Raw genomic sequence first — 13,734 nt, 5'->3', positions numbered from 1 at the left:
AAATAGCCTATCTTCAAGTTCACTAATTATTTCTTCTGCTTGATCAGCTCTGCTATTAAGTGAATCTGATGCATTCTTTGGTATGTCAATTGCATTTTTCAACTCCAGAATTTCTGCTAGGTTTAAAAAAAGTATTTTAATACCTTTTTAAATTTATGTTACAGAATTCTGAATTTCTTCTTTGTGCTATCCTACATTTCTTTGAGTTTCTTTAAAACAACTATTTTGAATTCTCTGTCTGAAAGGTCTCATATCTCTGTTTCTCTAGGATTGTCCCTGGGTGAATTATTTAGTTTGTTTGGTGAGATCATGTTTTCCTGGATGGTCTTGATGCTTATGAATGTCTGAGCTTTGAAGAGTCAAGTATTTCTTGTAGTCATCACAGTCTGGGCTTGTTTGTACCCATCCTTCTTGAGAAAGATTATCCATATCAAAAAGATATAGTGTTGTGATCTGTACTTTATCTTCATTTGGGGAAACACAAACCCAGTAACACTATGGTTCTTGTAGACTCATAGAGGTACCTCCTTGGCGGTCTTGAATAAGATCTAGAAGAATTCTCTGAATTACCGAAGACTCTTGTTCACTTCCTTTGCTTTCAAACAAATGGAGTCTCTCTCAGCTGAGTTCAACGCATTTTTGCTTGCTTTCCCAGTGACTGGGCAGCACTGACTTCCATGCAAAATCTCTCGGTCACTGTGTTTTCCCTCTTCTCCCTCTCCCAAGTTACAGTCTCTGTCCATGACACAGGGCTGCTGCCAGTGAATGGGGAAGGGGTGGCATCAGTGATTCAAGAATATCTTTCTTCCCCTTTCAGTGCATCTTTTAGTGATATGGTATTAAAGACAGGTACTATGAATGCCTACTTGATTTTTCAGTCTTATGAAGGCGCTTGTTTCATATAGTTGTTAAATTTGGTGATCCTGCAGGTGAGTCAATCGATGGAGCCTTCTCTTTAGCTATCTTAGTCTCACTTCTGAGATGCCATTATGACAATCTAAATAACAGAGAGGGAGACTCTAAAAGAAAATGATATTTATTCAGGAATAGACATTGCAATGGAAATACATTTACCATAGAAAACTATGTGTATATTCAGGAAAGTGAACAAAGACAAAGGTTTTTAAAGAAAAATTAGAAGGATTACATGATGTTTTCAGTTAATAATTTTTGACTACAAGGATCAATAACAAGAGTGGTGTCAGTGTTAGATCAGATAATCCAGCTGCTGGACAGGTGTCCTTGTAGAAGTATGTGTGTAAGGTTGTATTGACCTTTGTGCATGTCTGTGGCTCTTACAGGTTGTTTCATGATAGTTTTGTGATCAGGCATTCGTATAAGAGAGCCCATCCTGCATGACCTTACCTGGCTCCATTTTTCATGATTTTGCTTTTTAACATAAATGACTCCATTTTGATTCTGACAGCTTTTATGCTGCAAGCTCTTGCCATAATTCTTGTCCCACACAGGGGATTCCTTAATCAGTCCAGTCACTCAGTTGTTTTTCTTCTGACAAGATGGCTAGGCTATTGGCAATGGCCAATGAGTTGGTGAAAATATAGCAATATATGGTAGGAAAGGTGGCCGGCACGGCCATTGCCACTGCATGTAGTTTGGATAGAATTTCCATGTCCAGTCTCAGTCTAAAGTTGGCTGTCTGTTGGCCAGATGGTAAGGTGGCAGCCCAATGAACCCCATCTGTTTTTAGTTTGGCAGAACCATCAGTAAACCATGCCAGACCATTGGTAGGTTTATTTTTGAATCCATAGGAGGAGCCAAAACATCCTCAACAGGTTACTTGGTCACTTTTAATTAGCTAGCCATTTGTTCGTGAAACCTACTGGTCCCATGGGGCCTGGCTGGACATGATCTTAAATGGGCTAGTTTCATTTAATAATTGAGCTCTGTTGAGCCTAATTTGATTGGTGAAGTTTGCAAGCACACAAGTACGGATGGGCATTTCATGTTGTAGTGTCATGTGTGGTGCTCTGGCCATAAGATGCACAGTGTCGGCCGGGCGCGGTGGCTCAAGCCTGTGATCCCAGCACTTTGGGAGGCCGAGGCGGGTGGATCACGAGGTCAACAGATCGAGACCATCTTGGTCAACATGGTGAAACCCCGTCTCTACTAAAATTACAAAAAATTAGCTGGGCATGGTGGTGCGTGCCTGTAATCCCAGCTGCTTGGGAGGCTGAGGCAGGAGAATTGCCTGAACCCAGGAGGCGGAGATTGCGGTGAGCCGAGATCGAGCCATTGCACTCCAGCCTGGGTAACAAGAGCGAAACTCCGTCTCAAAAAAAAAAAAAAAAAAAAAAAAAAAAGATGCACAGTGTCCAGAGACTAGTTCCTAGTAGCAAGCAAGGAGTTGCTGTTTAAAAGTGGTCTATCTGGGGGCTGCCTAAGCAGCTTATGTGTCCAAAATGTGAAAGGCTGGTACATCCTGGTAGTGAATTTTTTCTTCCCAGAGACTACTCTCAGCATGCATGAAGGTTTTGGACATCTGTAATTTTATTGAGCTAGCAGGCTCTAAGGGTTCTAAAAGCAGTGCCTGGACCACAACTTGCTGAGTGGCTTCCAAGGCCTGTTGTCGCAAAGAACCTCATTTAAAATTTGTGGGTTTGCCGGCAACCTTGACTAAGGAGAGCAAAAGGACATCTAGGTTGGGTACATGTGGTCTCCAGGACTCAAAGAGGCCCACCAGCTGCTGGCCTCATTTTTATTATAGGATGCCACAAGGGGCGACACTTGTTTGGCTATATCTGGGATACTTCTTTGGTGTTCAGCTTAAGTGGCCTTGGCATTTAGTTTGCAATAGTCCATTGTTAGTCTCCATGCCCTAGGGGGCCTTTTGTGACCAGTCAAATATTGTGAGAGGGTGGTTTATAACATTTATATCTGTATTAAGTCCTCAATTAACAAAGTAATATCCTATTCTCCATTCAGTATGTATAACAGTACTACTTGTGTTGAATAAGCCATTGGAACTTGGGGAGCTTAGGTAGCAGGCAGAAGTGGATATGCCCCACTGTTTTGGCTCAAATCCTTAGCTGTGTTGGGAGAACATACCCTTTCAGATGGAGGTGGCCTTCTGGTCCTTAAACAGCCAAAATACCCATTGCCGATGGTGCCCTGAGTGATAGGAAACATGGTTACTGGCACCTAAAATGGCCCAATGGGCCCCGCCCACAATGAGATAAGCATCTTGGGTCACTGTGTTTGTCTGAAAACCTCCCAATGTCATCAGTTTAATTTTTCACCTAAAAGAAACAGGAAATATTGTCATGTGGGTTTCAATATCTAAGAAGCCCAGAAAAGTCTGCATTTTCTTCTTTTTCTCTTTTTCTCTCGAGAAGAGTATTGGGCCAGTGACCTTCGGTAGGCACCTAGAGGCTTTGGCCCAACACTGACTGCACCATTTGGGTCTGCAGTGTCCCTTTATCCAACAAACACACCATCCAGGTTGCTTGAGAGTTTACTGCTCGTGTCCATGTGTGTCCTTTGGATCTTGAGTCTCCTTCTCTGTGAAGGCCTGCTTTGTGCATGCTGGTTCCTTCTCGGATGTCTCAAGGACCATCAGAGGACCTCTTTTTCATTCCCTCTCAGATGCCTCCAGATGCATCTGAATACCCAGGAAGGAGCAATCACATATGTGCACTAAACCCCCCTGTTTCCACACTTCTTTCCTGCTGCAATCCATGTACCAGCTCACCCACATTCTCAGGGCGTATGTGTGACCTATGTTTCTCTTATCACTGCTTCTTCCCCATAAAACATCTAGCTGGTCTGATGTCTCCATCATAGGCCAGATATGAGATAGGGCATTGCCCCTTCTACTTTACCAGTGAGCCATTGTTCTGTCAGATTGAATCCTGCTTGCTATGCCAATTTTGTGAAGCAGGTTGTCTCTGTGCACTGGTTATCAACTGACCGACTCCAGTGATACAGAATACGCTCATATACAAGTTACATGAAGTGGATTTATTACTATCAGATAGGCAGAAAGGGACAACACAAGTCTCAGATTTATTGCTGGCTGGTCCTCAAGGCTGAAGAGAGCTGTCTAGGGCAAACAGAATCTTATCTCTGAGTTCTTCACTTGTACCACAGCTAAGAGACCTCAGAAGCACCCATCCTGGATTTTATATCCTGATAACACATGACTCACTGCACTACAGCATTAAAGGACAGAGGGATGGAACAGAGCCTGGGCTGTTCTGGCCAGTCCCCCTTTCATCTAAAGATGTTCCATTCCTAGCACATTCTGCATATTTTGGATTATATCCTTGGCATTGTTAATGTTATTTTGCTTAGATTCTGTGTTCTGTTAAAACTCTCCCTGTGAACCACCTTCTTTAAGTTGACTCCCCTTCACAGTTTGCCTACTTGTGTTTAATTGTAGGAGCCCTCGGGTAGTTTCCTTTTGTCTTTTGTTCAATGTGTGTAGTAGAATCCTTGAGTGAGCAAGGCTGTAGTTGGCTTATTCTATCTTGTCTGTAAGTTCTTGTTTGTCATGTTCTCAAAAGTAAACAAAAAATACTTGTTGAAGAAATAAACTGCCTATTACCAATATCTTTTTGGATCTATGCTTGATGTTTTTTTGTTTCTTTTTCTTTCTTTTTTTTTTTTTTTGACAGTTTATCCAATGAATCCTTTTAGTGTCAACTTTGAAAATGTAAATGCCACAAACGCCATCATGACCTGGAAGGTGTACTCCGTGAAGAATAATTTCACATATTTGTGTCAGATTGAAGTCTATTGTGAAGGAAAAATGAAGCAAGTAAGAGCCGTGCTTAATTTATTTTCAAAAATTCCTTTTTGTCCTGAACAGAGACACTGGTGAATAGAATCCCTTTAAACTCTTATTTCTGTGTAGGTTCAACTGGTGTGGGTCATCTGTTTTAAAAAGTCCATGAAATTAATTTTAGATTTTTATGGTTAGGAAATGGGCCTTGGAGATATTTTTCCCCTCAAAAATGAACTGATCTTACTCCAGGTCAGGATTTGCTATGTCCTGGTTCATCTTTGTAACGGTATATACTCATCAATGCTTCTGTCTTTTTCTTTTCTCCTTTTTTCTTTCTTCTCTTTTTTGATCAAGCAATACAATGTTTCCATCAAGATGAATGGTGAGTACTTCTTAAGTGACCTGGAACCTTTCACAGAATATATGGCCCGAGTACGCTGTGCTGGTGCGAGCCACTTCTGGAAATGGAGTCAGTGGAGTGGTCAGAACTTCACCACACTTGAAGCCGGTATGTTTAGCCCCCCTGGCATTTAACCCAAAGCAGTAAGTCTTAGGAGTTAGGCTGGTTTCCCTGAGAGCTTTTGGTTATACCAATATCTAAGAGAAAAATATTTAAACAGAGGTGGGGTGGCATTTAAAAAATTAGATTAGATGCCTGATGAGAAGTGAGTGGGCGGCCGTCCACCTCAAACAGTTGACAGTAGTATTATTTATACTGCCTGTCTTCTCTCTTGTCTTTCATTTTTCCAAAATGGTTCACTTTGCTGATTTCAGAGTAGATCTAAGGCTATACAAATTAGTATGCACCTTTAATTCAGGACTGGGAGCAAATAGAAGTGTTAATGACAAGGAAAGCATTGGTCTCATACTAAATGACTTTGGGCTATGTTTGGAAATGTAATGATATTTGGAACCTTAATGGTTACTTGTGAGTCATTTGTTCCACTGATGGCATACTGTGTGCCCTCTCCAGCTTGTTCTGTGGCAAAGTTTCCTCAGCATTGATTGCAAGATTTTTCTGTTAAATAACTATGTCTCAGAACTCAAATGGGCCTCAGGAGATTCGATGGCCCAGTCCTGCTTCCATCTCCTACCAATTCAATGTAATGAAAGAAACTGTTGCCCATTTTACAGATGAGGCAACTTGCACCCATAACTGAAGAGATTTGCCCATATTGCAGTTACTGAATGCTACAGACATCATAATAATCATAGGAGTTAACATTTACTGAGAGTCACACATAACTCGAAGGGCCCTCTGTGTTTCTCTCTTTCCATCCTGACAACATGCAGTTAGGTATTCTTATTATCCTCATTTTATGCTGGAGGATATCAGAGCAGAGAAAGATTAAGTAATTTAACTGGCCCAGCCAGGCACTGACTGAGCTGCGACTCACGTCCAGGCAGCCTGACGCCAGATCTCCACCCTTAACCAGAGCTCATTCTGTGTGTTCTCTCTCTTGGTGTTATTACAACCTCCAGATCTTGTTGATTCAAGTCCTGGCTGTTTTACTGCCAAAGGAAGGATTATACATATATATTTTATTCATCTTATTTGTGTATGGCAGCTGGCAGAACTCTTTCTGTTTCATTCTGGGAGGACCATTTTAAAGCAGTGACTCTAATTTGAGGGTGGTGGGGGCAGCTAGTCAGAATCCATACATGAGGATGGTCATTAGTCAAGTTCTCCAGGCCTCCCCTTTCCCTGGTGGTGCCTGCCTATCCTCAAGCCCATTGAGACTCCAGTAATTTTTCCTAGGGCTACAGGTTCCTCAATAATCTTTGCTCTGGAAGGCCCTGTTCCTGAAAGGAATGTTGTGTTTTCCTCAGTTGTTTTAGAGAAGAAGTTTTATCATTTTGCTTCACTTTTTTGTTCGTTTTTTTAAAATGTATTCCAACATAACTAGAATTATATAAAAAGGGAAGATAGCAAAAGAATAGAGTTTCTTTTGGATTATAGTAGTAATCTAATATCTTGAAAACACTTAACTTTGCTTTTGATGATGACAAGAAAATGAGATGAACCTACTGAAGGTGAACTCGTAGGAATTTTTTATTATGTCTGATGTCACTTTGCTTAATGCCAGAAAACTCAATGTTTATGTGTGTTATAATCATGCTTAAGTATAATTATAGTGAGCAGACATCAAGTTAAATGATACGGTGGTAGAAACTATGTTGTTTATAGAATACAGTGCTATCAACTGTATTGTAGCACTTTTTTGTTACAAATAGTAATTTATAAGCCAGCTGAAGATTTTACATTGAACTTAGATATTGTGCTTGAGTATTTCAATAAAGTTTTACATTTAATATTGGCTTCTCCAATGGCTTATTTAGCAAATTGAAATTTGCTTCAATAGCCTTAAAAACATGCGGTCACCTTTAACTTAAGCATAAAGTGTTGTGACAGCAACTGAAAGAAAAAAAGGTTATAGTTAGGAAATGGGCTTTAGAGATTTTTCCCCACTTAAATGTCAATTATCAGGCAAAAAGACTATATTTTTATAAAATAGAGACATAAATTTTTATGTTCCAAAATAGTTCTTTCAAAGACGTGTTCTGAATTAGATCAAAAGTTACTTGTCCTCTCACAAACCAAAAACTAAAAAAAAGAAAAGCTATTTTTTAATATTTGAAACATCTTAATTTTGTTAATTTCATGACAGTTGCTATTTAACACTTTCACACTTAACAGTCAAGATTTTTAAACAAATTTTGTATGCAGAAATCATATTTTAAAAATAGTAGTTGGAAGTCCTAGTCAGAGGAATCAGGCAAGAGAAACACATCCCAAAAGGAAAAGAAGTCAAACTCTTTGTCTTTTTTGACAATGTGATTCTATACCTAGAAACCCTAGATTAAGCGTGGACAGAGGGAGAACACAGATGCTGGGCTAAAGGGTCAGGAAGCTGCACACCCTGCAAGGGGCTACCAAGCACTCACACTCGTTCTTGGCCTCCAGCAGCTCCTGGGGAAGGGCTTGTACAGGCTCTCTGCTGCTGCCATGGGCCTTTGTAATCCAGGCAGCAGGAAACCTCACAACCCTCATGGACAATTGGGCTGGCAGGAAGAACTTCTTAGAGAGATAGTAGGAACAGGGCTCCATCTTGGGCAGAGCCCAGAGGGTTTGGTGCAGAAACATCTGCAGTGGAGCATGGCCAGGGATGCAAAGCCCCCAAGCCTTGCTGTGCTCCTCTAGGAGACCTTGGCCATAAGGTGACTGTCAGACCTAGACAGGGGACAGTGGTCTTACCCATGAGCTGGGGCCAGTCCAATATGAGTAGTCCCCTGTCTGCTGGCCTCTCCTGAGGCTCCAGCCTAGCCACACTAGCTGGCAGTGCAGCCTCAGATGCCCAACCAGGGTGCTTCCTGGGGGATCTCATCATAGCTGCTTTGCTGGCAGATGGCACCTGATCATTGGAGAGTTCCAGCAGGGCAACCCCTACTGACATGCCTCAGCCTACCTGCAACCTTCCCCAACCAGAGCCTCCCCAGTGCCACTTTGCCAGCCTGCACTTGCCCATGGCCACCCCACTACCACTTTGCCAGTGCACACCTATGGGTGGACCTTGCCTCTTCTCCCCCTGTGGCTCATGTGTGTGCACATATCCCACTTCTGCTGCTGGCATAAGCACAGCATGTGGCCCTGCCACTCCTCGCTGCTGCCATTCCTGGTGTGAAAGAGTACATGGCCACCAGCGGCCCCACCCCCACTCCCGACACTGCCACCAGTGTCAGTGTGTGCACAGCCCTGTGCCCCCCACGACACCATCACTGGCACAAATGCATGAAGAGACACCAGAAACTCTGCCCCCACCCCAGTGCTATCACTGCAGCTGCTGCAAACCAGCACACAGACAACAGCAGCCCTGCCTTCCCAGTGCCACCATGACTGCCGGTGTGAATGCATGCATGGATGCTGGCAACTCTGCTGACTCTCTACACTACCACTGCTGCCTGTGCAAACTATGCACAAAGACTGGTAGCCTCCTGCTCCCACCAGTGCCAGCACCAGGGCGGGCACTGTCATTGGCACTTCTGCCCCTGCCTGCATCCCACTGCTAGGGCAAGTGCATACAGGAACCTTGCAGCCCTACTCTCACAGGTACCCCACCCCAGCTGATGCATGTACAAACCACTGCACTGCCATGGCTGCTGACACATGTGAGTGAGCATGGATCTTGCTGCCACTGCCCTGATGAAGTGCTTTGGCCTGCACCACTCATCAGAGTTTTGTGGCCAACAGACTGGGAATACTTCAGCCCCTCCAAAACAGTAGGTTCCTAGCCTTGAGGGGCCAGAGAACAAAGGTGGGGGCTGATAGCAGTCCTGCCGAGTTAGAGCATGCAGACCAGGAGTGCTAAACTGACTCTTGGCCTCTTAAAATCTTCCAGATAGGAACCCAGGCAACTGAACTCACTTTATACCAAAATCAGATGTCCCCTAGGACATCAAAGAACAAAACAATAACCCATCCAACAACTTCAAAGACTAAAGGAACATCAGCCCACAAGTTGAGAAAGAAACAATGCAAGAACTCTGGCAACTCAAAAAGCTAGAGTGTCTCCTTACTTCCAGAGACCACACTGACATCCCAGCAATGGTTCTTAACCTGTTCAAAATGACAGAATTAGAATTCAGAATATAGATGAACAAAGATCATCCACATCCAAGAGAAAGTCAAAACCCAGTCCAAGAAATCTAAGGAATACAACAAAATGACACAGGAGATAAAAGATGAAATGGCCATTTAAAGAAAGAATAAAACTGATCTGATAGAGCTGAATAATTCATTTCAAGAACTTCATAATACAAATGCAAGCTGAAGAAAGGGTCTCAGAGCTCAAAGACCAGTTCTTCAAAATAACTCAGTCAGACAAAAATAAAGAAAAATCAGTAAAGAATTATTATGTAAAGAGGACAGATCAGCCACTCATTGGTGTTCTTGAAAGAGAGGGAGAGAAGGCAAGCAACTTGGAAAACATATTTGAGGATATTATTCACAAAAATTTTCCCAACCTCACTGGAGAGGACAACATTCAAATTCAGGAAATGCAGGGAACCCCTATGAGATACTATACAAGAAGATGACCATCCCCAAGATACCATGTCCCCAAGACATAGTCATCAGATTCTTCAAGGTCAAAATGAAAGAAAAAATATTATAGGGAGCTAGGGCAGGTCACCTACAAAGGTTACCCTCTCAGGCTAACAGTAGACCTTTCATCAGAAACCCTACAAGCCAAAAGAGATTGGGGGCCTATATTTAGCATTCTTAAAAGAAATATTGCCGGGTGCAGTGGCTCATGCCTGTAACCGCAGCACTTTGGGAGGCCGAGGCAGGTGGATCACGAGGTCAAGATCGAGACCATCCTGGTCAACATGGTGAGACCCCGTCTCTATTAAAAATACAAAAAATTAGCTGGGCATGGTGGTGCATGCCTGTAATCCCAGCTACTCAGGAGACTGAGGCAGGAGAATTGCCTGAACCCAGGAGGCGGAGGTTGCGGTGAGCCGAGATTGCACCATTGCACTCCAGCCTGGGTAACAAGAGCAAAACTCCGTCTCAGAAAAAGAAAAAACTATTAACCAGGAATTTCATATCTAGTCAAGCTAAGCTTCATAAGTAAATGAGAAATAAGATCCTTTTCAAACAAGCAAATACCTAGGGAATTTACTACCACGAGACCTGCCTTAGAAGAGATCATTAAGGAAGTGCTAAATATGAGAAAGGAAGTCCATTACCAACCACTACAAAAACAGATTTAAATAGTAGACCACTGGCAATATAATGCACCACACAATTAAATCTGCATAATAACCAGCTAACAAGACAATAACAGGATCAAATTTACATGTATCATATTAAACTTGAATGTACACAGGATACATGCCCAATTGAAAGGCACAGAGTGGCAAGTTGGAGAAAGAAGCAAGATCCAACTGTATGCTGTCTACAGCATACTTATACCACATGCAGTGAACCCATAGGCTCAAAGTAAAGGGCAGAAAAATCTACCAAGAAAACAAAACAGAAAAAAGCAGGGGTTGCTGTTCCAATTTCTGTCCAAATGTATTTTAAACCAACAATGATCAGAAAAGACAAAGAAGGGCTGCATAACAGTAAAGAGTTCAATTCTACAGGAAGACTTAACTATCCTAAATATACATGCACCTAACACAGGAGCCAGATTCATAAAGTAAGTTCTTAGAGACCTACAAAGAGACTAATTTCACTGGAAGTATTACATGAATTATCAAGACAGAAAACCAACAGATACTAAGGACCTCAACTTGACACTTGACCAAATGTGCCTACAGAACTCTCCACCCCAAATAAATATGCATTATTCTCATCTGCACATGGCAAATACTCTTAAAACTGACCACACAGTAATACATAAAACAATCCTGAGCAAATTCAAAAAATCTAAAACAACACCAAACACTGTCAAGCAACAGCACAATAAAAACGGAAATCAGTACTAAGAAAGTCACTCAAAAATATCAGATTACATGGAAATTAACCTGCTCCTAATGACTTTTGGATAAAAAAATGAAATTAAGGCAGAAATTAAGAAATTATTTGAAACTAATGAGAAGAAAAATAACAATGTACTAAGATCTCTGAGACACAACAAAGCCATGTTAAGAGAAAAGTTTCTAGTGCTAAATGCCTGCATTTGACAGTTAGAAAGATCTCAAATTGGCCGGGCGCAGTGGCTCACGCCTATAATCCCAGCACTTTGGGAGGCCAAGGCGAGTGGATCACAAGGTCAAGAGATCGAGACCATCCTGGTCAACAAGGTAAAACCCTGTCTCTACTAAAAATACAAAAATTAGTTGGGCATGATGGTGCGCACCTGTAGTCCCAGCTACTCGGGAGGCTGAGGTAGGAGAATTGCTTGAACCCAGAAGGCGGAGGTTGCGGTGAGCCGAGATTGTGCCATTGCACTCCAGTCTGGGTAACAACAGCAAAACTCCATCTAAAAAAAAGAAAGATCTCAAATTAACAACCCAATATCACACCTCAAAGAACTAGAGAAATGAGCAAACCAACACCAAAGCTGGAAGAATATAAGAAATAACCAAAATTAGAGCTGAACTGAAGGATATTGAGATGCAAAAAATTATACAAAAGCACACTGAATTCAGGAGTTATTCCAAAGAATAAATAAGTTTGATAGATCACAGTCTAATCAAGAATAAAAGAGCAAAGATCCAAATAAACACAATTAGAAATGTCAAAGGGGACGTTACCACTTGACCCCACAGAAATACAAAAACTCTCAGAGATTGCTATGAATACCTTATGGACACAAACTAGAAAACATCCAACCTGGAAACATACAGCTTCTCAAGACTGAGCCAAAAAGAAACTGAATCCCTGGACAGATGAATAGTGAGATCTGAAATTGAATCAGTAACAAAAAGCCTAGGAACCAGGAAGAGACCAGGACCAGATGCATTCACAGCCAGATTCTTCAGATGTATAAAGAGCTGGTACCATTCCCATGTAAACTATTCCAAAAGGCTGAGGAGGGGGACATCTCCCTAACTCATTCTTGAGGCCAACATCATTCTGACACCAAAACTAGACAGACACACAACAAAAAGAGAAAACTTCAGGTCAATATCCTTGATGAATATAGATGCAAAAATCCTCAAAATCCTAGCAATCCAGATGCAGCAGCACATCGAAAAGCTAATCTGCCATGATTAAATAGGCTTTATCCCTAGGATGCAAGATTGGGTCAGCATACACAAATCAATAAATGTGATTCATCACATAAACTGAATTAAAAACAAAAAACACATATCTCATATGAAGAAAAAGCTTTTGATAAAATTTAACATCTATTCATGTTGAAAACTCTCAACAAACAAGTTGTTGAAGGAACATATCTCAAAATAAGAGCCATCTATGACAAATCCACAACCAATATCATACTAAATGGGCAAAAGCTGGAAGCATTCCCCTTGAGAACTGGAATAAGACAAGGTTGCCCACTCTTACCACTTCTATTCAACATAATACTGAAGGTCCAGAGCAGTCAGGCAAGAGAAAGAAATAAAAAGTGGCCGGGTGCGGTGGCTCAAGCCTGTAATCCCAGCACTTTGGGAGGCCGAGGCAGGTGGATCACGAGGTCAAGAGATTGAAACCATCCTGGTCAACATGGTGAAACCCCGTCTCTACTAAAAATACAAAAAATTAGCTGGGCATGGTGGCGTGTGCCTGTAATCCCAGCTACTCAGGAGGCTGAAGCAGAAGAATTGCTTGAACCCAGGAGGCGGAGGTTGCGGTGAGTCGAGATCGCACCATTGCACTCCAGCTGGGTAACAAGAGCGAAACTCTGCCTGAAAAAAAAGAGAAAAAGAAATAAAAAGCATCTAAATAAAAAGAGAGGAAGTCAGAAGTCAAATTATCTCTGTTTGCAGGTGATAGGATTGTATACCTAGAAAATCCCATAGTCTCTGCATAAAAGTTCCTAGATCTGATTTAAAAAAACAAAACTTCAGCAAAGTTTCAGGATACAAGATCAGTGTACAAAAATCAGTAGTATTTCTATACATCAATAAGATTGAGACCCAAGTTAAGAATGCAATCCCACTTTCAAAACTCACACACACAAAAATACCTATAATACATTTAACCAAGGAAGTGAAAGATCTCTAAAAGGAGAACTAGAAAACACTGCTGAAAGAAATCATAGATGACAAGAAACAGAAAAATATTCCATGCTCATGGATTAGAAGAATCAACATCATTAAAATGACCAGACTCCCAAAGCCATCTACAGATTCAGTGCTATTTCTAGCAAACTATCAATGTTATTTTTCACAGAAATAGAAAAAAAAAAAACTATTCTAACAATTTATATGAGAATGAAAAAGAGCCTGTATAGACAAAGCATTTCTATGCAAAACAGGCAAAGGAATAGACAGCACATTACTCAACTTCAAACTAAACTACAGGGTTACAGTAA

General features: G+C 41.5%; 1 protein-coding gene across 4 annotated transcripts in view; it reads left to right on the top strand.

The window, feature by feature from the left end:
• OSMR (oncostatin M receptor) overlaps window positions 1–13,734 on the top strand; it is an 88,662-nt gene that overhangs the window by 53,586 nt on the left and 21,342 nt on the right. For all 4 annotated transcript variants that reach the window (XM_002745044.7, XM_017969945.4, XM_008992143.5 and 1 more), the window contains 2 exons: window positions 4,635–4,777; window positions 5,099–5,252. In XM_002745044.7, coding sequence (XP_002745090.2) covers window positions 4,635–4,777; window positions 5,099–5,252 — 297 coding nt within the window. The remainder of the gene's footprint in view (window positions 1–4,634; window positions 4,778–5,098; window positions 5,253–13,734) is intronic.

Source organism: Callithrix jacchus, chromosome 2, assembly GCF_049354715.1.
Source record: "Callithrix jacchus isolate 240 chromosome 2, calJac240_pri, whole genome shotgun sequence".
In the NCBI taxonomy this organism is placed as follows: Eukaryota; Metazoa; Chordata; class Mammalia; order Primates; family Cebidae; genus Callithrix; species Callithrix jacchus.
The sequence above is the reverse complement of the archived record's forward strand: the minus strand, read 5'-3'. Positions and strand labels throughout refer to the sequence as shown.